Source organism: Aptenodytes patagonicus, chromosome 25, assembly GCF_965638725.1.
Source record: "Aptenodytes patagonicus chromosome 25, bAptPat1.pri.cur, whole genome shotgun sequence".
NCBI classification, from domain to species: Eukaryota; Metazoa; Chordata; class Aves; order Sphenisciformes; family Spheniscidae; genus Aptenodytes; species Aptenodytes patagonicus.
In genome coordinates this window covers 237,718-262,003 of record NC_134973.1, presented here as the reverse complement: position 1 = coordinate 262,003, position 24,286 = coordinate 237,718, and the positions used below count along the sequence as shown (strand labels likewise).

General features: G+C 49.9%; 1 protein-coding gene across 1 annotated transcript; it reads right to left on the bottom strand.

Annotated features, from left to right (window-relative positions):
- Window positions 1-301: 301 nt before the first annotated feature.
- Window positions 302-23,487, bottom strand: TMPRSS9 (transmembrane serine protease 9). The gene is made up of 20 exons (XM_076359222.1): window positions 23,466-23,487; window positions 14,559-14,710; window positions 13,553-13,680; window positions 13,025-13,092; window positions 12,427-12,605; window positions 11,211-11,252; window positions 10,754-10,867; window positions 10,005-10,176; window positions 9,473-9,747; window positions 9,160-9,296; window positions 7,833-8,151; window positions 6,825-6,996; window positions 5,062-5,333; window positions 4,202-4,338; window positions 3,269-3,626; window positions 3,058-3,174; window positions 2,234-2,405; window positions 1,643-1,908; window positions 968-1,104; window positions 302-471 (listed from the first exon to the last, which is right to left on the bottom strand). Exons 2-20 carry the CDS (start codon window positions 14,680-14,682, stop codon window positions 310-312), a joined length of 3,351 nt encoding a protein of 1,116 aa, XP_076215337.1. The 5' UTR covers window positions 14,683-14,710; window positions 23,466-23,487; the 3' UTR covers window positions 302-309.
- Window positions 23,488-24,286: the final 799 nt, after the last annotated feature.

The following is a 24,286-nucleotide window of genomic DNA, read 5'->3' as shown; positions in this document are numbered from 1 at the left end:
TCAGGCACTCCTCCAACTAGAAAGGCCACGTTTTAATGTGTAGGATGTTTGGCCAGGTCTTAAGATGGGACAGGCCTCATTTATTTATAGAAAATGTCTAGAATTGTACCTTTCTACACAAAGCAGTTATCAAATGCTCTGGTGTCACAACGGCAGTGGGTCACACAACACTGGCATTTGCTGAATACCTGCAGGCCATCTTCGTCCCTTTGCAGCATCAAAAAAAATGTACAATAGCTGAGGGGTTAGTGCATCCTCTGGCAATTACTCCTCTCATTTGTCGCCTTCCCTGAGTGGCAAAATGCAGCTTCAGAGCTTGAGATGCTGTGCAATCCAGCCCTGGACAGCTGTGACTTTGGTGTAGACACCAGGGAAGTATGGCCTGGCACAGCCATAGCCCCAGCTTGTGATTCCTGCTAGAAACCACTTCCCTGAGGATTCTTTACATGCCAGGGGCCCACCTGCATCGCCCTGCAGAGAGAGGAAAAGGGTCCTGTATCAAGCCAAAAAAGCAGCCCCCCCAGCCCCCCCAGCTGTGAGATGTTCTTTCTCTCTGGGGCAAAGGAGCACTTGCTGTCCTGTTCCCCACCTCCCCAGGAGCCTGCTTCCAAGCTGGAGGACTGCTCAGTGATGTACTTGCATGTGCAATCTGAGGTGGGGTTTTGGAACACGGAAGAGCGTGTTCAGAAGCACAACAGGGTCATGAAACGGGCTCCATGGTATCCCTGTGGTCTCTTGCTTGGCATTACCTCTCTGCATGTTTCCCTGACCTGTCACAGGTTCGTGGGGCAAGCAGAACGAGGTGTATGCAGGATGGACTTGGATAATGGCAACAGCCAGCGGAGGTGGATGGACAGACAGCTGAGCTAGGGGAGGCAGGGCAAGGCCCTCCTGAAAGAATGTAGCCCAGGGACTTTGCACAAGTTTGCTCTGTCCCAGCTGCAGCATTTGCTGCTCTCGCACTCACTGAACAACTGTCGACGGTGCCCTGTGGGAAACCGGCACACACCATCCTGCTGCTGATCTGGACAGGGTAGAACTTTTTGCAGGCCTGGTCTCCAATCATGTTCACTGCTGCTTTTTGTAGATGCTTTGACATGAGACCTGAGGAGACAAGTATCGCTGTTAGCTGGGTGCAGAGCATGTGAGAAGCAGCAGCATCTGTAGGAGTGGGGTCTCTGCGGCCTTACTTGCTTGCCAAAGGGAGAGACCTGCACTAGGAAAGTGAATCAGGCCTGGTTCCTCCCCAGCAGAGCAAGCACAGGAAGGTCCCTTTCGTGTGTAGTTTGTCAGGCAGCTCAGCTGACCAGATAGAAATGGTATCGGGGTGGTCCTTGTACTGCAGGAGCACAGCTGGAGCAGCTGCTACAGGGATGGGGAGCACAGTGGCGGGCATGTAGAAAGCTTGGGAAGGCTGCAAGAGGGCAGAGGTGTAACCAAGTGGAGGAGTACAGTGCATGGCAGCTGGGGAGGAGATTGTGGTGACACCAGGCCTTGCACAGGTTGGTATCCCCTGCAGGGTCTGGCCTGGCATGGGGAGTGCTTGGGGCAGTGGAGTGGGAATTGTAGATGTTTGGGCTCACAGGGTAGGTGGCACTTAGCTTGGCCATCATGGTTGTGAGGGAGCCCTCTCAGCCAGTACCTCCTTCCTTTGTGGAGCCCCAGCCTGTGATGAAGCATCTGGCTCCTTCATGGAAGATGTGTGAATTGTCTGGGAGACATATAGGTTTGATGGTGTTGCTGAATTTGACGGGCATGTTCAGCTCGAGCAGTGCCACATCGTAGTCTAGGCTGTAGACGTTGTAAAAAGGGTGCTTGTAGATACGGAATATTTTCTCCATTTTGCCATCGATGCCACTTGGGTAGGGTGTTCCTAGAAAGGCCACCCACATTTTGGGGTCACTGTAACTGCAGAAAGACAGCAAACCCGGCTGTTAGGAGCATGGCCTCACAAGGAGGGCTGTTCCTCCACTTGTGGGGCTGGGATGCGCTATGGCCACACCTTGTGAGGCCAGGACCCCTGTCTCCATCACTGTGGACATACTCGGGCTTTGCTCCACTCATTCCTCTTCACGCTTACCTGTAGGGGCACATCTGTAATAGGGAGTGTGTGCTTCTGGTGGGGCACAGCATCCCAGCCATGGTGCTGGACTGCGAGGAAGGGGAAGGGCAGGTGGGCTGACGGGAGTGAGGCCAAGAGCCAGCTGGCTTCACTAGCCCATCTTAGACTTACATATCAAAGCAGTGAGCTGCAGAGAGCAGCCACCGGTCGGCAATGAGGACAGCCCCACACTTGTGCTCCTTCTGCTGAAGCCAGAGACTGACTTGCCAGGGCCATTCTCCTCGAGCTGCAGTGCTGCCACCCACGATCTTGCTGAAGGCCAGAGCAGTTGTTAAGCCACAGTCTGAGACAGAGGAAGAGGCACCGTGGTTTTAAGTAACCATAAGTGAAAGGGCTATCTGCCCTCCTTCCATAGCCCGTGCCATGGGGCAGCCTTCTGGGGAGATATACGCAGGGCAGTAGAATGTGATGAATTTCATTCACCCATCTGAGGCAAGGCTTGGCAGACATGGTATGGTTTGGGAACTTTTACTTGTTATCACAGATCACACATTGCAGGGATGTGATGTGTGAGGAGGGGATGTTTGGATGGACTGGCTGAGCTGTCACACAGCAAGGAATGCGCAGTCCAAGGAGCAGTCCCGGGGGTGACAAGATATCTTCTGGGCTGCCACGTTGTGCAGAGCTGTCTTGCCAGCTTGTACTAGCAGACTGGTCAGAAGGCTTGTGTGCTGGGAAATGGGTTCTAATGTTTATAGCATAGGAGAAGAGGCCACATTCCCTGGCAGAAAATTTGGACCCTGCTCATCCAGCTTTATCTTGTTATAGGCTCTGGCAGACCAAGTATGACCTGGACCACAAGGGGCTGGCCCAGGCCCCCACTGTACAACGTGGGGCCCAAGACAGCCCATGTGAAGTTGGTGGGTTGCACTGGGGAGTCTGGGTAATGTAGAATAACACTGGGCAGCAGTTGCAGGCTGCAAAGCAGTACTCACCGCAGTTGCGCTCATCGAAGCCGTTGCTGCAGTCAACAATGCCATCACATTCGGGATTTTCTTTTCCAATACAGACCTTGCTGGAACACTTGAAGGTGAGGCTGGTACAAGGCACCACTGGAAGGCAATAACCCATGGCCTGCTCAGTACCCTCTGTGCTGGGGCTGGAGGTCTCCTACCAACACGTCAATAAATCTGTCGTCAGTTTTACCTGGGGTTTGGGTGGGCTTGGCAGGCTCAGTGGTTTTCAGAGCTGTGGAAGTTTCTTTCACGGTTGTGGTCTTCATCCCCAGGGTGGTTCTGTTGATTGGACTTGCAGCTGTTGTGCTGGGCTGGCGGGTGAGGATGGCTGCAGTAGAAGTTCTAGTGATAGCTGAACTGGAAGGGGTATCTGTGCCAGGACTGGGCAACTGTGAGATGGTATCCAGGATCCAGTCTTTGAGTTTGGTAATTCTGGAGTACACACCGGGTTTCGTAGGCTGGGCACAACCAATTCCCCAACTCACAATGCCGGCCAGATAAAACACTCCCGGGGTCACCTCACAGGCCAAGGGTCCACCTGAATCTCCCTGAGGAAGAAGCAAGGCAACGGCTGCTCAGCCCAATCTCCCCTAGACAGGTCTACATGGAGCTGCCCCTCAGCCACACTGGGAGGACCTAGCTAGCCCCAAACTCTTCTTTCTCCAGCCCTGCAGGGCTGTCTGCTGCCATGCAGTGTGTGTGCAAGACATGAGTGTGCAGAGGCTGAAACTAGGGTCAGTAGCTCAACCTGGCTGCACAGATACAACTGGCATTTGTCATGAAAGTTAATAGCTTCTGACAGCACCTTTCCACAAGTGAAGGACAGCCACCACCAACTACCACTGTCTCGTTGCCACAGGAGGAGACCTGCTTCATCCAGGACTCTAGTCTGGCCAGACAGAGCAGTGGGATGTTGGTTTAAGTCATGCTCAACTTGATGGAGCTTTATTTACTTTTCTAAAGCTCCAAGGCAGTGGGCTGGGTTTTTTGAGCTAAGGTACATGTGGATTACAGCCTGGCCACAGCAGCTCAGTAAATACTTCCCAAGGATGTGCTGAGGCTGTGAGTTAGCCTAGCTTTCTGGAACAATCCACAAAGGAGTAGAGAAATCCCAGACTCTTACCTGGCATGAGTCTATCTTCCCCTCCAGGAAGCCAGCACAGATCATTCGGTCAGTGAGGGAGAAGTTGTAGAGGAAGTTGCAGGTCTTCTGGTCTATGATGCCCACAGAGGCTTTCTGCAGGATCTCAGGGTTGGTGACTGCATGAAAACCAGGGGATTAGTGAGTGCAGCAGAGGGAAGTGGGAGCTAATGGCTTTTAGACTGACCCAACACTTATTTCAGGAAAACGGGCTGTAATCCCATGCAGGAGCCGAGTCCTATATGAACTACTCTCTCAGCAGCCCTGAAGCTGCTGGCTCGCCCCAGGGTGCAGTTTCATACCTGTGCAAAGGATACTGCACACAGGCAGCAAGTTTCTGTTGTCTTGACAGTTTGTGGGCTTCTGGTCAACTGTTAAGAGGGCCAGTAGCGCTTCTTTGGTAGCACACGTGCCACCCTCAGGCCTTCTCCCTACAACGGGATCTTTGCTTTTTCTAATTGCTTGGAACATCTTTGCGACTGAGCGTGGTTGCTGAGGCCGACATACTGTCCTGCCCGAGCTACAGCAGGCCACTGAGGCAGTGCCCCACTCTTGCTTAACATGGGAGAACTACTGAGGGGAGCCCAGCAGGTTTCTTCTGGTTCCTGCCAAGCTGCTCTCTCTGTTTTCTTGTTTGCTGGTGGCTCCTAAATAACTGCGGTTTAAGATAGTGCTCTGTGTGCCCTTATTCTCGCTTATTCTTGTGTTTCTGTCAGTTCCTGACTGTCCCGTTACTGTCCCCTGTCCTGTCCCAGGACTGTCTGGGTCGCAGTGGCACAGGCTTTGCTGCTGAGTCTGTCACTGCTTCAGAGCAAATCAACTGGTAATGCATCACTGCTTACCGTTCCCTTCTTGGAGGTTACCCCACCCAGAAATTATGCATTTCTTGCCAACAGGAAACTTCTGCACAGCAAGTGGGAGACAGATGGGCTGGATGTATTTGTTGAAGACAAGAGGTCTTGCCAGCTCAAGTACAGCCACATCAAAGTCCAGAATAATAGGGTTGAAGAGGGGATGCTGGATCACTCTTGTTACATTGACTTTCACTGCATTCCCATCTGTTCCATTTAGTGATGTTGTTCCCATATAGGCTTCGATCTCTTCTGGATTTGTCCTGCAAATACATAATCCTAAACATGCATGCTCACACACATATGCCTAGCATGAATTCTGACATTTAAATTGCAGACAACTTTAAAAGATCAGTGTTTGAAACCTTACTTTACCAAAGCAGAGCCCAGCACACAGAAGAGCAGCCCTGCTAAGTCAGGCCCAAAGAACTGTTTCTAGCAGTGGCACATGTTGAATGTCTCCTGAAGAGCAGGTAAACATGTAGTAATTGTCTCTTCACCTCCAGAAATTTGTGATTTCAGGAGTGTTCCGGCACACAGATGGTGTTTCTATATTCAGTTGGTCTTTATGGATTTTTGGGTTTTATTTGGATTTTTCTAGAGTTGTATTTTATTCCTTTTTTTTAACTCCATGTGAATTTTAAACATTCAGTTTAATGACATTTATGAAGAACTGCTTCCTTTTGCTTGTTTTCCACCTGCTCTTGGTGGTTATTTGATATCTTAGAAAAACAGTAAGAAGGCATTCCCTAAACACCTTGTCTGTACCCTTTGTAATTGTATAGTCCATATCACACACTCCCTTCCCACCCAGTTGTCTCTTTTCCCAAGTCTAGTCTGATCTATGTTGTCGTTCTTGTTATGGATGCTGTTCCTCACCTAGCTCATCCTTGTGTCTTGTGTTAGCCTTTTTACAATATGTTATTCTAGCACTGCATGCAATGTTTGAGAAGTCGGTATGCTGTGGATTACCAGCAACATACTGGTAATCTCAGTTGTTTTTCTAATAATTACTAGCATTCACTTGCTCTTTAATTGCCACTGCCCACGGAACTGCTGTTCTCATGGCAATATCCACAGTATTTCTGACCTCTTTTTCTGCATGGTAAAAGCTGATGGAGACCTATCATCATCTGCAGACAGACAGCATTGCTTTTTTGCTATGTGCCTCACTTCACACTTGCCTACCTTGCATTTCACTTGCTGCTTTATTGCCCAGCTATTTAATGCATAAGGTTGTCTTGAAACTCTTCACAGTTAGTCCCCCACCTTTTCTGCCTTCAGGAATTTTTATTCTTGATAAACATTATCCTCTTGCTACTCATTTTTTTATCTAGGTTATTTATAAATCTGGGCTTGGGCTCTTGCTGTTTACTAGAACTATGCAGGATTGAACTGACCACAGCTGACCATGTGTCTCTATTTCCTATATAGAGATTTTAAAAGTTAAATTTCTTGAAGAAACTCTCTTGTGGCACCTGTCCTTTTCCACCCCTCTTAGATGTGTTGTCCTTGCTCCCTGCCCAGGCTACTTTAACCTTTCCCTGCCTCATCCCAGCCTCCCCATAAAACCCCTTTTACTATGCATCTCTAGATATAGCAAAAATTAATGTCCAATGTGGGTTCTTATTTTCCCCCCAGTGACACCAGTGCCACAGCTGTGGGTTTGGCTACACGGCTGTGTAGAGCTGCACAGCTCTGTGCCAGTGGGCAGGCGAGCTGGAACAGCAGTGCTAGCAGGGTTGGACTCTTACTCATTGAAGCAGTGAGCTGCCGACAGCAGCCAGCGGTCCCCAATTATGGTGGCTCCACAGAAATGCCTTGAGTCTTCTTTCAGGCTGACTTGCCAGGGGATCTCTGCTCTGGAAGCATCTGTTCCTCCCACGATCTTGCTGGGTTTAGAGAACCCAGGTCGTCCTCCACACTCTGAACAAAAGCCAAAGCATGACTTGTGAGTACTCCTAGCAGAAAACAAGCGAGGAGAGACTTTTGTTCTCTCCAACCAGTAAGTCTGAGCAGGGACAGGTCAGGGCTGAAGTATGAGGCATCTGCCCAAGCCCTGCCTGCTGATCATGGCGGTCCCTGATGGTGGCCGTGCACAGCCATACATGGGCTTTCACCCTAACTGCTGTTCTGCATCTTGCTCTTGGCAAGTCCTTAATCCTGTGCCTTTCTCGAAGGCAGAGTAACCAGCAGCTCTGTGCCTCTTAGCCTTGCCATTCCAGATAAAAAGTTAATCCTAAAGTTAGAAAAATACCCTACATCTGTATCTCCAGGCGGAGCTGCTGGGAGGGCTCCTTGGAGCTGACAAGTTATCCTATCCCCTTCAGGGAGAAGATGCGTGGCTGCTGTGAAGTTGCAGCCATCAACTTTGAACTGCTGGGAGATCCTTAGGTGGCAAATAAAAGTGAGTGGTCAACAGGTTAAACAGTGTCAGGTGTTGCTGTGTCTTAGTAACCTGTCCTGGGCCTGCTGGAGCAAACCAATTACACAGCAGACAAAACTACACGTTCAGTTGCATAAGCAAAGGAGCCCATGAAACTCATCTGCACAGATACTGAGTGATTTTGCCAGGCTGCTCTGGGCTGAGCAGGGACAGCCAGATAGTGTCACTTGTGCCTTGGCCCTTAGCACTCAGGCAAGGGTTGTGTGGGTCACCCTACTGAAGGTCATTTCAGCTCAGCAGCAGAACGAACCTGACATTTGGACCTGTACCAGCCACTCTTCCTGCCAAGGTGCACCCACCCTGTGGGTGCTCATACCTTGTGGTCTTGGTGCAGTCACTGGCTTGCTGGCGGCTGGGGCTGGTGAAGTGGTGGGGATTGCTCTGGTGGTGGTGGTGCTGAACTCTTCAGAGCTGACCATGCTGCTATTAGTACTGGAGTGTATTGGAGGGCCAGTACGGGCTATGGAGGTGGGGAAGGTGGAAATAGCATCCAAGATCCAGTCTCTGAGTTTGGTAACACGTGTGTAAACCCCGGGCCGCCTGGCTTCAGCACATCCAATTCCCCAACTCACAATTCCTGCCAGGAAAAACTTGCCAGATGGTTCTTCACAAACCAGGGGCCCACCAGAGTCACCCTGCAAGAGAAGCCAGATGGTGAGCTGTCCCTGGGGACGCTCTGAGCTCACCCTGGCCACCCTCGGCATACCTCTGCTGGGCTGTGTCTGTCTGACCCTGTGTATCCCAGCTCACCTCTGCTTATTTACTCCAGCCTAGTGATGAGTGAAGCATCTCCTGTGCTGGCCTTTGGGTGCTCCTCTGTGTGGGTACACTGTCCTGCTATGAAGCAGTAGCCTTGTGCCCTTGATATGCCAGAAGAGCACAAGGGCATACTCCATAGAATCTAGGGTAAGCATTTCTACCGATTTAATAATTCGGATGGCAGTGCATTCTGGGGGTTGGATTGCTCTAGGTGAATAATGAATGACCGGATGGGTCACGTTCATCATCCAACCTCGAATCTTCCATTCTTGGCCCCTTCTCTGGTGTTTGTGCTGCATTTGGTGCAGAAATATGAAATGCTACCACCACAGAAGTGCAGCTTTGCTCAGCTGGTGGCTGCAGGTATGAAGGGCCCTGCCAAACCACAGGGACAGCCATGGAAATCATCCTCTCACAACACAGTCCTCATCTCCCCACACATTGTGAAAGGCAGGATTTTCTCCAGCTGACCACTTGCAATTCCAGGCTGACTAGGGAAAACACCAAGTTCACCAAAAACTGTTGTGTGTATGTTTTAGTTTCCACTGCTGCCCTTCGCCATCTGGATTTTGATATGAGGACCTGCCAGGTACATTGGTAGTGCCAGCCCTGATTACAGCTCAGGAAGTAGAGAAAAGTAGTTAAATAGCCAAAAGAGCCCCTTAAACATCACTGCCCTGCTCTAAGCACTAGAGAACATATCCTCATTTTTGTCTTCTGCAGTCCCTGATCCATGCTTGGGTCTAAGGCATGGCCTCAAACCTTGTGGGGGTGGAACTGTGACCTTGGTGTCAGATCCTGCTTCTTGAAGTGCTGCTTGGTGCATACTGGGAGGGAAAAGACTCATGCGGGGAGGTGTGCTGGCTTCCCTGGGCAAAGCTTACCTGGCAGGAGTCGATTTTCCCCTCCAGGTAGCCAGCACACAGCATCCTGTCTGTGAGGACATGGCTGTAGAGGCTGGAGCACAGCGTCTGGTCCAGCAGCTCCACTGTTGCTTTCTGCAGGAACTCGGGTTTCACCACTAAACGAGAAAGATGTGACCGTGAGCTCATTGCAGGGAGCCTTGCACAGGACCAAGTCCCCATGTTACAGCCCACCCTGGCTGGCCAGAGCATGGCCTGAGTTCCCTTCCCTGGTGCCTCCTGCACCACTTGCACCCCACCATGCCGCCTCTGCCGCCTGCCACACTTTGCTTACAGAAATCCTCCTTGAGGTAGCCCCAGCCGGAGATAAGGCACTTCTTGCTGGTGGGGAAGTGATGCCCAGTGTCTGGCAGGCACACAGGCTGGATGTACTTAGTGAAGGTCACAGGTCTCTTCAGCTCCAGCACAGCCACATCATAGTCAGCCGTGTCGGCGTTGTAGGAGGGGTGCAGGATGATCCGTGTGATGCCCATTTTCACTGTGCCGCTGTCTGAGCCTCTGAGGGAGGTGGTCCCTGTGTAAGCTGCCCACATGGCTGGGTCCTGAAACCTGGAAGAGAGACAGCCAGGACTGTGTGAGCCTGCCGCCACAGCATCACCCTGCAAACCAGAGCTGCTTGGTGCAGGTGGTACTGCCTCCTGCCCATCCTGCCATCCGCTCTGGGACAGGAGCTTCCTGTGGCTTAATCTGGTAGGGGAAGGAACCAGGTGTGATGGGGCAGTGTGGTACAGCGGGAGCTTGGGCCGGAAGATACGGCAGCTTTTGGAAACAGCGTGGGGGGACAAGCTAGTGTGGCTAGAGCTTACTCAGTAAAGCAGTGAGCAGCAGACACCATCCACTTCTCCGTGAGGATTGCAGCACCACAGAAGTGCTCATTGTTCTCTCGCAGGCTGACTTGCCATGGGAACTCCCCTCTGGATGCCTCTGAGCCTCCAACTATCCTGGTGGCAGTCTGCATGGCAGGGCGGCTCCCGCAGTCTGAAAGGGAGGAGAGAGCCAGTGCATCAGGATCCTGCCAGCTGCACCCCAGCAAGGTGCACTTGGGGGCAAGTGGAAAAAGCTGCTTCAGCTTTGTGCATGCTCCCAGCACATGCTCAAGCAGCAGGACATTGCCAGGGATGTCACAGGGCAGACTTTAACCTGCAGGCTTGGAAAAGAGCACTGCAAAGCACTGGCTCATCACAGCATCCTCCCTGAAACTCTTCTAAAGCAAGAAATTCTGGAGAGAAGTATCTTGGCTAGTTTCACAAGCTCAGCCACTGCCTTGTGATCTGCTCCCAGCAGCTCATGGGCATGTGGCGCCTGCTCAGCACGCCAGCCTACCAGGAAGGTGGACCTTATCATGACTCTTTGCAGCTGGTGATGGGACCAAGGTGATTCTAGGGTGCAATTCCCCCCATCCTGATGCAGACGTTACTATTGGCCTGACAAGTTGTGCCGTGTCCTTGGCTCTTTCCAGTGCCCAGAAGCCCAGTGGTGTTACAACTGTCAAGGTCTGCAGCAGCGGGTTGAGGTCCATCCCCCATGTCCAGGAGACCTGCTGCGAGAGACTTGCCACAGCCCCTTTCATCAGAGGCATTGGCGCAGTCTTTTTGGCCGTCGCATTCAGGGTTTTCTTTCCACACACACTGGTTGTTGAGGCAAGTGAATGTGTCTCCAGGGCAGCTCCCTGGGGACAGCAAGGCTTGAGTCACTTGTGTCTTCTGCAGCCCTCCCAGCAACCGTCCCACCAGCTTCCCCAGGGGCAACCACCATGGTGTCCTTGTCACTCTGCTCCCTGGCAGTGCCAGTGTCCCTGTGGGATGGAGCTGGAAGCGGAGCTGCAGCTCTTGTTGAGCTTGCAGGGGGAAAGGGGTGCAGAGCCCTGGACCACCAGGTTATGAACAAGATGGGGCACAAACACCACTTGTATTTGCAGCCAGGCCACCGGTGAGGAGGTGGCTACAGGTCAGGCTGCAGAATGCAGCCAAGGGAGCTGGGGCAGATGGCTCTTCCTGCTGCCTGGCTCTTACCTGATATCAGTCCAGGTCTGTGGGGAGAAACCTCACTGGGACCTGTGACAAAGTGGAAGGAATGGGGATCAGTGAGGGCGTCCCAGTCGGGGGCACAGGAGCTGCGTGCTCCTGTGGACTGTGCTGCTCCTGGGTCAGGGCTGGCAGAGGCTTTGCTTCATCTTTTCCTCCTGCCTGGCAATCACTTTCCTTGCCCCACGGCCAGTGGTGAGCTCCTGGCCCAGTTCCCTTCCTGGGGCCCTTCCTCAGTTTACTCCACCACAGGCACAGCCGCCATCTACAGCTCTGCAGGCTGTTGGGGTGATCCCAGGCGCACGGAGAAATTCCCAAGAGCTGTGGCAGTGAGCTGCTTCCCAGGAGCAGGCTCCAAGGCTGAAGCTATGCAGGGCTGTTGCCTAAAGCCACGGGGTGTCTGTGCACCCTCCATTTGGGCTGCACAAGGCTCCCAAAGATCCAGGGACCCTGCCCATCGTTGCAGGGAGTGCAGAGGGAGCTGCAGAGGAACCCACACCTTCATGTTTTCCAGGCACATGTTTTTTTAAATCCACTGGACCTGGAGTCCTGTGGTCACATGCAACTCCACAGTCACTGAAGGAAAGGAGAATTTCTAGTCAGGTGGTTTCAAAGAATAATTCAAATATGAGAAATATCTACCTAAGCAGGAATTACTGCTACAACTCTGAGGACTGCCTAAGGGCTGCTGCGTACTTGTAGGTACAGACAACCCAGCAATTAACCTCCTGAGGCTTGATCTCCTGCCCCTCAGGCTGGTTCCAGGTGCTGCAAGAAAAGCCAAAGAAGCTGCAATTTATGCTTTAGACTCTGTTGTTGCTGCAGGCCCCCAAAGCTGCTTTTGCAGGGCAGAGAGCAGCAGGACAGCATTAGCGTTGGAGAGGCACCTGGGGACTCCCCATGAATGTCTGTTCAGCAACCACCAAGAGCTAGGCATGTTTCTGCTGCTGTTTTGTGAAGCTGGTAGCACCTGGGAGCCAGGCAAAGCAGCTTTTGTAGGTTTGCTTGGGTGCCTGGCAGCACCTCCATTTCTAGCATTGCTGCTGGGCATGAAGCCTTGACTGGACATCCAAAGCTAAAGCCCTGCAGCAGTTTGGCTATCTGAGACACAGTTTGTGGTTTTGCTAGTGTGACCTTTGGTGCTAGCAGCACCAGCACAGGGCACCTTGCTCTGGCTGCCCAGCAGTTGTGGCAGGAGCATTACCTCTAAGAGAAGCTGAGGATATAGTCCCATAGGCAGCCAAGGAGAGACCCTGCTCGTGCAGGGCAGCCGCCAGCCCATGCCTGAGAGCTTCCTCCTCCATGGTAGAGTTCAGGGGCTGGGAATCCTGGGGGGCAAAGCGGAGGCGGAAACGGACGATCACGCTCGAGTTTCCATTCCTGCTGGAAGACAGAGGATTAATGGGTATGTTGGCTCCATGGTCAGTTCAAGGGATGGGCTCCTGTGCTAGCTGCCTACAGGGAACTCGAGGGAAACAAAACTAATGATAATTTAAGGCACAAGTTTCTTTGGAGATGTGCTCTGGGTTGAAACGGTCATTTGCATTTTTTTCTTTGGCCCAAAGTTCAGCTTTGGTTGAATAAAGCCATTTTCCTCTGCCTTTCTGACTGCATTACCAAATGAAAGAATGCAGAACATTGGTGCAATCCCAGAAGAAAACCCAGCCTTGACCAAAAAGCAGTTTCTCTGTGCACTAGGTTTGAACAAGAACACAGGTGTGAGCTCACCTTCTCGGTGGAGCTTGTCAGAATGCCCTGAAACATGAGCTGCACAGTCTGCAGAGAGAGCTGCCTACACTCACCTGTAGCCCAGGATGGTGCAACCAGTACAGCTCCGGTCCAGGTGGGAGTCCTGGAAACTGGACAGAAACTGCAAAGCAAAGAACGATGGTCACACACTTACCATGCAGAAGACCCCAGAGAGATGGGACTAGATGATGCCTGGGATTTTGCAGGGAGCTGGAGCTGGCTGGAGCATCTCCTCTTGTCTGTGCAGGCAGCAGGAGCACCTGTGTCCAGCTCATGCGTAACTCTTTTCCCACCCTGGCACGAGGCAGCACATCTCTTCTTTATGCCTTCCTACCACCTCTCTTTTGCAAGGAACAGACCTGAGCACACATTTCCCACTCCACAAATGTCTCTTAGGGCCTGACAGGGCCTCTTGAAATGCAGCTCTGCCCTGCGGTCTACCCTGCTGATGTTTAAGAAATCCCTGTTTTCCTCCTGCCCTTGGCATCCAGGTTCTGCTGAATGAGGACAGTTGAGCTGGGCCCTGGAGAACCACCACAGTCTTTCCCAAGTCTTTTCCTGGCAAGCCCAGCTCAACTCACCAGCCTCTCAAGAGCGGGCGTCAGCACCCTGTAGTAGTCTGAGTTCTCCATCTGTAAGCTGCTGTTGAATGTGATTCCTCGCAGCTCCACTGTGTGCTCAAAGCTGGTCTCTCCTGTGGGATGACAGGCTGCCAGAGAGGGAAGGTGTCTGTTAGAGGCACAAAGGACACATGGAGGTTTGGGGCCATGGCTGGAGCCAGCTTTCCTCGCTGTCCACTTTGCAACATGGGTCTCATCATGTCCTTTAGACCCCCCTGGTTTGAGCACCCTGGGCTGCCTTGGGGGTGCCCCATGGCCGTGCTGGGCTACCCCACACACATGCAATAGGAGAAATTTGCACTGAACTAATTTGAACTTGAAAATGGTGGATTTTTATCAAGCCTGAGACAAAAGCTCATGAACAGATGGGTGCAACCTGGCAGCGCAATCCCAGATTGGCCCCATCCTTGCAATAACAGGCTGGGGAAAGGTATGCTGGGTACCGAAGCCAGCTTAGAAAGTGGTACTGTATAGTAGAGCTGTGCTGGTGGGATCTGTCAGTCATGTCAGGCTGGGGTCCACACCAGGGTGCTGGCCTGAGGTGGCATCTGGCCATGGGGCACCAGAGGCAGCAGGAGGAAGGTGGGAGAGGCAAGGAGGCGGTGGGCATGCTCTGGAGTGGGACAGTAAAACAGGCAATGCTCAGTGGCTGCAAGAGGTTGTGATAGGAGATGGCTGGGGCAGCGAGATGACAGGAAATTTGGGAGTTGCAGGGAGAGATTAGAGGAGATGAATAGAGCGTACATGTCATCCAACACTGAAGATAAAGTGCTTTAAAGTCAGATATTCAGAACATGAGTTGACTACAGCCCTTGCAGTTTGTGTGTGTGTGTGGGGTGAGTTGACCACATTTTGTCCTCAGCAGAAGGCTTTTGAGGACTTTTGCTACGAGGACTGTGAGCTGTGCAGACCATTTCTTTTTTGGAGCAGATATAAACTGAAAGAAGGTACCTGGCTGCACACTCACCCAGCAGGATCCCCAGGTAGAAAGCTGTCACGCTGCCCACCACGGCAGCAACAACCGTTACTTTCCAGCAGCTGGCCCTCAGTCCCCTTCTCTGGGTGCCTAGCACTGGCTTTATCTGGTCCATGCTTTCTGAGCAGCTCTACAGATGGCCTCTGTGATTAAAAAGAAGAGGAGGAAAAGGACAAGACTGGGATGAAATGTGATATGCCAGCTATGGTTACCCCAGGAGCTCCAACCAGTGCATGATCACAAGAAGTAAAAGGATGGACACACACTGCGTCCACTGAATGTGCATCAGGCTGCAGTCAGGAGATTTTACTAATACATCTAGGTTGTAGGACCTGAGCACAGGTGGCCCCTCCCTGCCTGGTTCCCCTTCCCTTTCTTCCTAGGAGGCCACCACTGAGCATGGCCATATCTGTTGTGAGTGGATACCAGCCTGATGCCTCCATCTCCGTGCTCTGCACAGGTGCTTTTGGTGACACAAGCTCTGGGTGAGCACTGAACCAGCGTCCCAGCATCATGGGCCCTGCCTCGGGGTCCAACCAGGACAGCACACAGTACGTGCTCTTCAGCAGGCAGTCCCCCAGGCTTGACTTAGCAGCAGGGTTTCGAGGTCCTACCACCTATGATGCCAGGGTGAACTGGTAACGCCAGTTCATAGCAAGGGGTGAGTATGGACCGGGCTTGGCATCTTGGCTTGCTCTTTTTGCCTCAGACATCACCCCTAGAAAAGATTCTAAAACCAACCAGTGTCACTAGCAGATGCTTTGGTGCTGCTCAGGAGTCACGGAGCTGCACTAGCAGGTGGAACAGTTAAGTTGGAAAGTACAACATTTATCTCAGAGTAATCATATAGACCTGCAAATAACAAAACTAGACTGCAGTCACATCCTTAAATATGAAACTCTGCAGTCTGAATAGAGAGCTATGGAGAGAGACCTGCCTGGCACTCCGGCTGGTAAATGTACCAAAGCCAATTGGTATTGAAAAACCTCAAGAATCCTTGTCTGCTTCTACTGGACCATTCTGACCTGGCTACTGAAATCCTGACACTAGGCTACTTAAATCCCCATGCTATATGTTATGTGCATTAAAACTGGCTAAGTAATAAACCTTACCCAATAGTTGTTTATGATGAGGCAGGTTCCAGTGTGAGCTTTCATATATAGCCCAATGCTATTCCGTATTTTTGCAAGAATTGTGAAGGAAATATAAAATCACAGTCAGTAAATTTAGTGGATGACAAAACTCACTACAGTGTTTAGCAGAGAGCTCCCAGTGCCTAGTAATGCAAAGCAATTAATATGTGCTTTAATTACAGCTATGCTACTATCCTGATGAGCAGTTTCTCCTTCCCTGTGGTCAGCACTGGCACTGGTGCTTCCCGTATTTTCCTTCAAGCGGTACAAACATCCTGCGCAGGAACCAAAGCCCCTTCATGTGATCTTTCCTTCCTCCTGAGATCAACTCAGTGGCCTCTGCTAGACTTGGTCCAGTATGTCAATGCTTTTCATGCACTGAAGGTGCTCAGAGGGGATACGGTACTCCAAATGTGATCTCAAAAGTGCCAAAAATAGGGCACTTGTCTTGTTTTTCTGTCTGCACTCTTGCTAGTACAAGCCAGCCTGTGGCTGGCCTTCTTTTGCACATCATCAACAACTGGATATCGGTAGGAATGAAACAGCCTGGGATATCCTGCTTTATCCACAGTCATTCGATCAGCCATACTTCAGCCATGTTAGTTTTTGCAAGAAGCCTAACAAGGCAAGAAGGGGCACTGATTTCCCCTGGCCCTAAAATGTATTAAATTACTGGATTAATATTCCTCCCTCACAGGTAGGAAGAAGACACACAACCCTTCCCTTCAGACTGGCACACAAAAGTCTATCTAAGACAATTTGGTTGGTCAGAGTTGAAATACATGGAAGTCCAGCCTTCTTGGCCAAAGGTCCAAAGTTCCTCAGCTTCAGAGTGAGTTTTTTGAGGACTCAACCTCTAGCTGCTGGGAATTTCAGATTTACAGGTCACACCAGAAGAGTCTTGGCAAGGCAAATTCATCTCTCAAACTTATTCTGCCTAGATATCATCAGCTTCAAGAACATAAAACCCACCCAGCTTTCCCTTCCGCAGTCCCAAATTCTGTCCTGCCAAGGGACATCGCGTCTGGTCACTTCTGTACCAGCCACTTCCTACCGGTTCAGAAGATGCTGTGAGTGGTTGGGCTGCAACAGCAGCTATTTACTGATGCTATAAATCAGGCTGTGACTTCAGCAAACAGGGAAGCTGCGGAGGAGCAGCCTTTTCTAATGCAAATGCATCTAGCAATGAAAGAGAAAGAGGGAAGAAAGGGACAGAGGACACAGGGAGCAGCAGCACTCTTTCAGAAGAGCTTTTCAGTGTTTTCCAAGAGGCGTCAGCAGCTCTTTAAACTGAAGCTTCTAGATAAGAGATTTTAAAAGGTCACTTCTTTGTGAGGCAACAGACAGAGAGAAAGGGGAGAGGAAGGGAGAATCTGTCCAAGATGCCTCTTTTTTTCTAACAGACCTCCAAATATTCTTTTTCAGTTGTAACTGAGCCTGGCGGAGATAGGCACTTTGGGCCCCTGTGTTTTGCTAACAGTATCTCCATTTGACAATTCAGCTCTGGCTAAGAGGAGACAGGTAGGAAACTTTTTTCCCAGTGGTCCCTGTGACCTAAATACATACAGATGAGCAATCTCTCCTCCACTCTTTCAATAGTTTTGGAGTCACTGGCTCTCTTGCAGTATGCTGAACATGGAAGCTCAAAGATCTAGTCCAGATATGCTGACCAGTGCAACAGTGGTCTTGCTACCAATGGACTTTAAAGGTAGGACAATCGCATCTGAGAAAAAAAATTAACTTCACAGACAAAATTGGCTATGGCTGGGTGTTATTTTGACAACACAAGTTAGATACTGAACTAATCTTGGCTGCATATAAAAAGTCATACTACAATAAAAGATAGTTGGGACCTTAGAAAGAAGTTCGTATTATTGATTGCACTGGCATTTTAACTGGAAAAAATACAGTATTTAGAGACAGAGAAGCCTTCTACTTCCCAAAAGAATCAAAACTTGTCTTCTTTGCTCTCCCTTTTAGCATAAGGAAAGTTTATTTTCTTTTGGTATGAGTGGTGCGAGTTTAAAAAGAATTAAAAAGACATGTAAATGGAAAGCCCATCTTGCAAGAGCAAAACAGAAGGACCATCTATAAATACACAATGGACATCGAGTAGCAAGGAGCTATATACGTTGAAAAACATTGTTGCATAAAATCAGATGAGTGAAAAGTAAATTTTTTTGGCGAGGGCAGAAATTAGGAGAGTATTAACAGTCAGAGGAGCATGAGTTTCCAGTAGGAATGTTGAGAAGAAAAAGCACGTTTATGGTTTTTGTCAGATTATAAATTGTGAGTGGTTATAAAATATGACGCCCCTGATAGCGGTGGGGAGAAAAACTCTGTGATTTAAGAGAGTCCTTCCAGTCCTATCTTAGTGGGGTTTCTTCTCACTGCTCCATTTTAGCAGAGAAGGCATGTAAGATGTGCTACAGAGAAAGCCAGCAAGAACTGTCCTGTGAAAATAACCATCTCTGGCTGTCCCTAAGGATCTGCTGAGATTCCTGCGAGATGGCCACCACCTCTGCTCTTCTGCTTCTTGGCAGCTCAGGGTTTGTTTTCTCCACGGGAGTCTGGATTTTGCTCCAGGGTAGCCTTGAGTCGTTCCATAGGATTTCCTTGGAAGATGTATTTTATTTCTCAACTGGCTCAGATAGGGAAATTTCAAAATATAAAGTGGAATGGTACAAATATCCATTTATCCATAATATTTCTTCTAATTAGCCAAACTGTCACTAACACCCGCTCTTCTCATCAAGGAGGACAAGAAAGTAGCACGTGTGTGTGTGTGAGCACGTGTGTGTGCGAGCACGTGTGTGCACTCGTGCAGCGGGTTGGGGGCACGTGGCGTGCAGGAGCAACAAGGGGACAAGGCAGGGCCACAGGAGGGAGATTGTGGGTGTCTGTCCATGCATTGGGCACAGATCACGGACTCCCCATGGCTGGGGTCTCTGTTTCAGTCTGGTGAGCCCCATGGCATGCACACCTGGTAAGACTGGCCCAGAGCACACAACTGCTCAGCACAAATTGTGGTGGTTCCTGTTTTTAGGTAGAAACTGGCTTCTTGCAAAATGCGACACTCCTGAGGTTGAAGTGCGACGGTGACCTCCCAGCGCTGTGCTGACAGCTACCCAGCAAAAGGGCTTGTTTTTTCTTCATTTACCTCCACGTTCCCCGGCCTCTTGTCTTCCACTGCTCGGCATTTCTCTTCCTTTGCCTCTGCTGTGTCTTTCCCTTTACATTTTCACCTCCTGAGACCTTTCCTTCCACCTTCCCAGCTCTCTCCAGCTCCTCATGCTTAGTATCTCCCCCTTCAGAACAGGAATGCTCACTCCCCTACCCCACACTGCCTTGCCCCAGGCTCCCTCCTGCTCTTCTCCAGCTTCTCCTGTTCCTGGTATGCCAGCCCGTAGCAGCAGCCCTCCACCAGGAGCACGCGAGCCAAGCCTCTCCTCTGATCTGTTGACCAGAAGAAAGAAACGGGGAAAGAAACACAGGAAAGAAACAGTGGTACCAGTGTCTTCAAAAGTCAACTTCATTTACAAATAATGAATGTGAGAAAACCCTAACGTCCCCAGATGGCAGAGTCTAGGCTACTCTGGAGTCTTTGTGCTGCATTTCTATATTCTAGCATATTTGGATGGTTTTCTCCAATGCTACCATTATAAAGGGCAGTCGATATGCTGCAACCATTTGAATAACTAAGTGTTAATAAAACATTGGTTTATCCCACCTTAAGTTGGTACCATTATAGGGTAGTCTGGCTCTCAGCACAGCAATACTGTGTCTGCTGAGCCTTCAGACACGGGTTGCAAAACCGTCTCATGGTCTAAGGTCATGCCTGTAAGTCCTCACCCAGACAGAGCCTTTGCGAAATGATGGCATTGGTATGAAAAATATGCAACTTGGTTGAGGCAGACAGCAAGATCAGCAGCAAATCCACCTGCAACCTCAGGAAGTAATGAGCATTTGGTCAAAGGTGAGTGAAGGACTAATGATTTTATCACTGAGATAAGACTTGTGGCACTTCAGAGGAGGAATACCGCAGAAGCAGAATCACCTTTCTCCACAAGAAGAAAGCCCAAAATGAAAAATTAGATGTGCCTCACTTGGTGGGTTCACCATTCAAAATCACAGATGCCAGAACAACAAACCACATTCGTGCCACCAAACCACGAGCTTGAGCAGGAGAAGATAGTCACTTGCGGTAAGTGAAAGCAGAAGCATGACCAGAGGAGATGAAGAGATGTGGGTGTGCAAACAGGTCTGCTGGCAGAGCCTGGTGGCGAGAACAGCGAAACCCAAATGGGGTCAAGCCTTGTGATTTTTTCCCTACAGTTAGGAAATTAATTGTGTGCAAATGGGGCTCAGCAACTTGTGGCAGCAGCTACTGATAGAACGTAGAATATTTTCCTAGGGGAGTGGATTTATAACCAAAGGTATCTGTTGGGTGGTGGTACAGTGCAAGGACATGTCAGTCTGGAGAGGCCAAGAACCGTGTGCCAGTTCCCTCTTATGGCTCGAGGGCACTTCAGGGCTGCACCGTGAGTGGGGCTCCAGAGAAGGAAGGGAGCGTTGGAATAAAACTGTTGCTTCTTGGTGAGCCCATATGTCTTCCCTTAAATCTTCTGACGAGATGATGATATGCCATGAAAAAAAGCCCATGCAGAAACAGCAGCCAGCTGGTAGAACACATAAAGAAAGGACGGAGCTGCTCAGATGGTACCCAAGGACACAAGCTGGAGCAGATGGTACCTTCATGAGCAAAGACAAACTGCTCACAGGTAGCTAGCTGATCAGCAGACACAGTCAAGCCAAGTTTGGCTAACATGGCTTTTTTGTTTCATGTGGCATAAGCATCTCCTGCCACCAGACTGGTTCCTTGAACCACCTAACACTGTATTTCTTTAATCCTTTTGTTTTAACCCATCTCCAAGTTCTGTAATTGGCCATGTAGAGCTGTGCATGTCCCCCACCTCTCTGCAGGTTAACATTTAGTGGGGTTGTGCTGCATTTGAAAGGCTATACCCTACTTCCAAGCAGAAAGAGACACTGTCACCTAAGAGGCTGCAGACCCTGGGCTGAGGACACCTCTTTTCTACTGAGGTAAGTGAGTAAAGAGCCCCCAGCACCATCAGCCTCCAGACCTCGAGCAGCCTGCAAGTGAACAAATCTGCTCCGGCTGTTACCAGTCCTTGCCATTTAGTTTAGTAACAATCCCGAACGCCTGCTCACTTGCAGCACTACTCTTGGAGGTGCATCTGGTTCAGCTATAGTTCTGCTCTCAGCAAGCCCAATGACACTGTGTGGGCCTTGTTTATTGTCCCTCTTGGACTTCAAATGTCTCTCAATTTACAAGTAAGAAGATCCTCTCCCTGCCTGCCAGCTCTGCAGTCTCAGCTGGGACATGACAGACAGGCTGAGCTCCCCATTGCTGGTATTATCACTGCTAACAAAGGCTCTAACATCATTTCCACATCGGAGACACTCAGCCTCAAGCTCTCCCTTTGGTAACAGAGTACTGGGCAGATTTGCACCTGCAATTACTTTTTAAACTTTTAGCTGTGGATTACACAGTAAAATAAAGGCTGCCTTCCTCCCCCCCGAACTGTGCTGGCTTGACAACTCGGTACAGATAGTAAATACTGAATACACATGGGGAGTATCCACTAAGCAAAGAAGTGCCATTTTTGTCCAGTTACTTTTCACAATAGGAGCACTATATAATTTGATGCTTTTCAGCTCATGAATGGCCAAGAAAAACTCACATGCTTAACACATGGCATATCCTTTAGTGACAACCACCCTCCTCCCTTGGATACTGTGTCTGGCCCAGTGCAAAGGCTGTGGGAGAAGTCTTGGTCTCGATGAAGTTGGTGGACATAGTGGGACCAGAGGTTCTTGGAGGAGCAGTGGCTAAAATAGATGTCTTCAGTTTGCAGATAATCACATTTTATTCTTTCTTACCAGCTTACATACATTAGAAGCAATGTGTAAATTACTTTTTTTGTACCTAGCTTCAACCCTTATTACAGTTTGACAGGTAGGCATTAACATTCATGGGCACAAAACCCCCATGCTACCCTGAAACCAGTCATCTGCAATGCATCCTCCCTTAGAGGAAGAATTCACATAGAGAAACCAGCCAGTGATGAAAGGTATCGGTCAAGCAGGGAACTCTCAGCATCTGAGTCAATGGGATTTTTGTCATTGACTTCAAAGGCTGCAGAATGAAACTCCACACGTACGAATACGGGATAGTGTCATCTGCTAAACTCAAGTGCTGAGGCTGTGTGACCATGTACAGCTTCAATCAGCCCCTCCTGCTTGAGGAGACCATCCCCAAGCACAGGCCACAGGATGCTGGCATACACGGACTGCTCCATCCTGCACTGGCCTGTGCTGCCTTGCGTAGCACCTTCACCCACAGGGACCTCCCTTGAGCAGGATATGGGGGGATATGCCTGAACTCTGCAGGGCAGCCTCACGGCTGGAAGACAAGTGGGTGCAAAGCAGTGTGACAGCACTCTCCAAGTCCCTTCCTTCAACCATGGGAACAAAGCACCATCCAGCTGCAGAAACATTTAGTTTAGCTCAAATGATGGTACTATTCCAAGCCCATGGAGGTTGCTATGAGATTTGTCCCATGCCAAGGTCAAAACTGCTCACAGCCATGGCTGTGTCACTAGCACATTTCATATAATGATAATGTTGCTTATTTTAGCGTTTAGGTCTGCATTATTGCTAAAGCTGCACTTTTTATTTCCCATGAAGTACCCTGAACTTTCTTCCTAGAATATTTCATAATTTGTTGTAGCTTTTAAATAATGTAGACCATTCTCGGCATTTGGTTTCCAGAGTGTTAAAGAAACTAAGACATTCCTCCTTCACCAATACTTTCAGAGAAGAGGGTCCAGAGATCACTTTCCACCAAGGCTCATCCATTAGATCACACATTTGGTACAGCTGAAGACACGCTGGTTAACAGACAAAAGATGAAAAAGTCCTACAGAAATATAACCTGCAGGGCACAACTGGCAGAAGTGTCAAACTTCCACAGACATTCAATGGGGAGCCCATTTCTGTGGCCAGTGTTGGTTCCTTTGGTCTGACGAGCAGAACAAATCCCCTCCAGCATCACCGATTCGTTTGTGCAAAGTGCTCCCAACCTCTCCCGGATCATTTGAGAGTCACATGGAATCGAAAAAAACTAAAAAAGCACTCCAGGATCACATAAGGAAAATTATTTAGCCATAAGCAACTAAAAAGGAAGCACTGAAGTTATTTGCATCTATTACTTTAAATAACAGGTTAGATGTTTCCCCTAACAGGCAATAAATTGAGAAACAAGCAGTTTCCTTAGAGCCAGCAAAGCAAGAGGAATTTCCCCAAGCATGGGGGGAAAATTCAGCGGGGAGGAGCAGTTTCAAATTCCCATTTGTCTGGAAATCTCCGAGTGCAGGCAGCAAACCCTGCCTAACCCTGCCGGAAAAGTGAGGAGGGGGGATTGCCCGAGCCCTTCCAGCCAGCCGTCCCCAGAAGCGGGCGGCAGGAGGGATCGCTCGCTCTACCTGCGCTGCCCACGTTTGCTGCGCTGTAAATTTGCGTTGGATGGTGTGTGCAGGCGTGGGACCACGGGGGCAAGAAGCACCCACGGGTGGGTGCAGTTATCAGAGCAGGTGCAGGTTTTTCTCTTCCCACCCGAGCCAAGAGAGCCCGACACCTTGAAGGACATAAAAAGGACTGTTAAGAAGGAGCAGGAACTCACCTGCTTTGCTTCTCCCGTTGCCACCGAGGTTTTTTCCCTAGAAACCTTCTCCCCCGGAGCGGTGCCTCCCGTGAGCTCACCTCCTCCGGTGACTGCCCGGCCACACCGGCCGCGGGAGACGCTGGCGAGGAGGGTGGGAGGCACACGGGGAGTTTGCGTACGGCGCTTAAAGGCACAGGCTGAGAAGCGGAAACGGTTCACCCTGAAAAGCTGGTTTGTTTCTTCACCGGACTCTGGATTTAAGCACTTTTTTTTTTTTTTTTGTCCTCCTAGCTGCCTCCGTTGGAAACTCGAGCAGAGACGCCCCAGCTCTTGCTTCTCTCCAGCCCGTAGTACAGTTTCTGCAGTTCACTGTACAACTCCCATTCACTTCAGTAGCGTTTCACCAGCAGGACAGAAAGCAAAATTGCTGCCTGAAGGGTTAGTGATTCATGCCAGCAGCACTGAATTCACCCCACTCACCAGAACATCCATAGCCCTTACAGTCCATGCTCTATTTATCATCATAACAATCTCTGTGCAAGGAAAATGGCCTAACTGCTGCACAGGGACAGACAGGGATTATCTAGCATCACACACACCTACGCAGAGGCCAAAACTGGACAGGGTTCCTTGTGCTGAAGTTGATGTTTCAGCCCACAATGACCCTTCTGCCATCCTGAAAAGATGAAAAACACATGAAAAACTTGAGAACTGGTTTTGCTTTAATCTGAATTTTTGCCTGCCACTTGACACAGTCAGCTCTGACCCGATTGCTACTTCTGATCCTAAGCAGCTTCAAAGTTAACAGCAAACTTTAGCAGTTAGTGTGTTTAAAGAGC

Excerpts from the sequence above, each read along its gene's own strand:
- TMPRSS9 (XM_076359222.1), bottom strand. The coding sequence starts at position 14,682 with ATGGACCAGATAAAGCCAGTGCTAGGCACCCAGAGAAGGGGACTGAGG. Across the intron at positions 8,152-9,159 it reads GGAAAATCGACTCCTGCCAG|GGTGACTCTGGTGGGCCCCT; the intron begins GTAAGCTTTGCC and ends CTTCTCTTGCAG. Across the intron at positions 472-967 it reads GCACCGTCGACAGTTGTTCA|GGCGATGCAGGTGGGCCCCT; the intron begins GTGAGTGCGAGA and ends CTCTCTCTGCAG.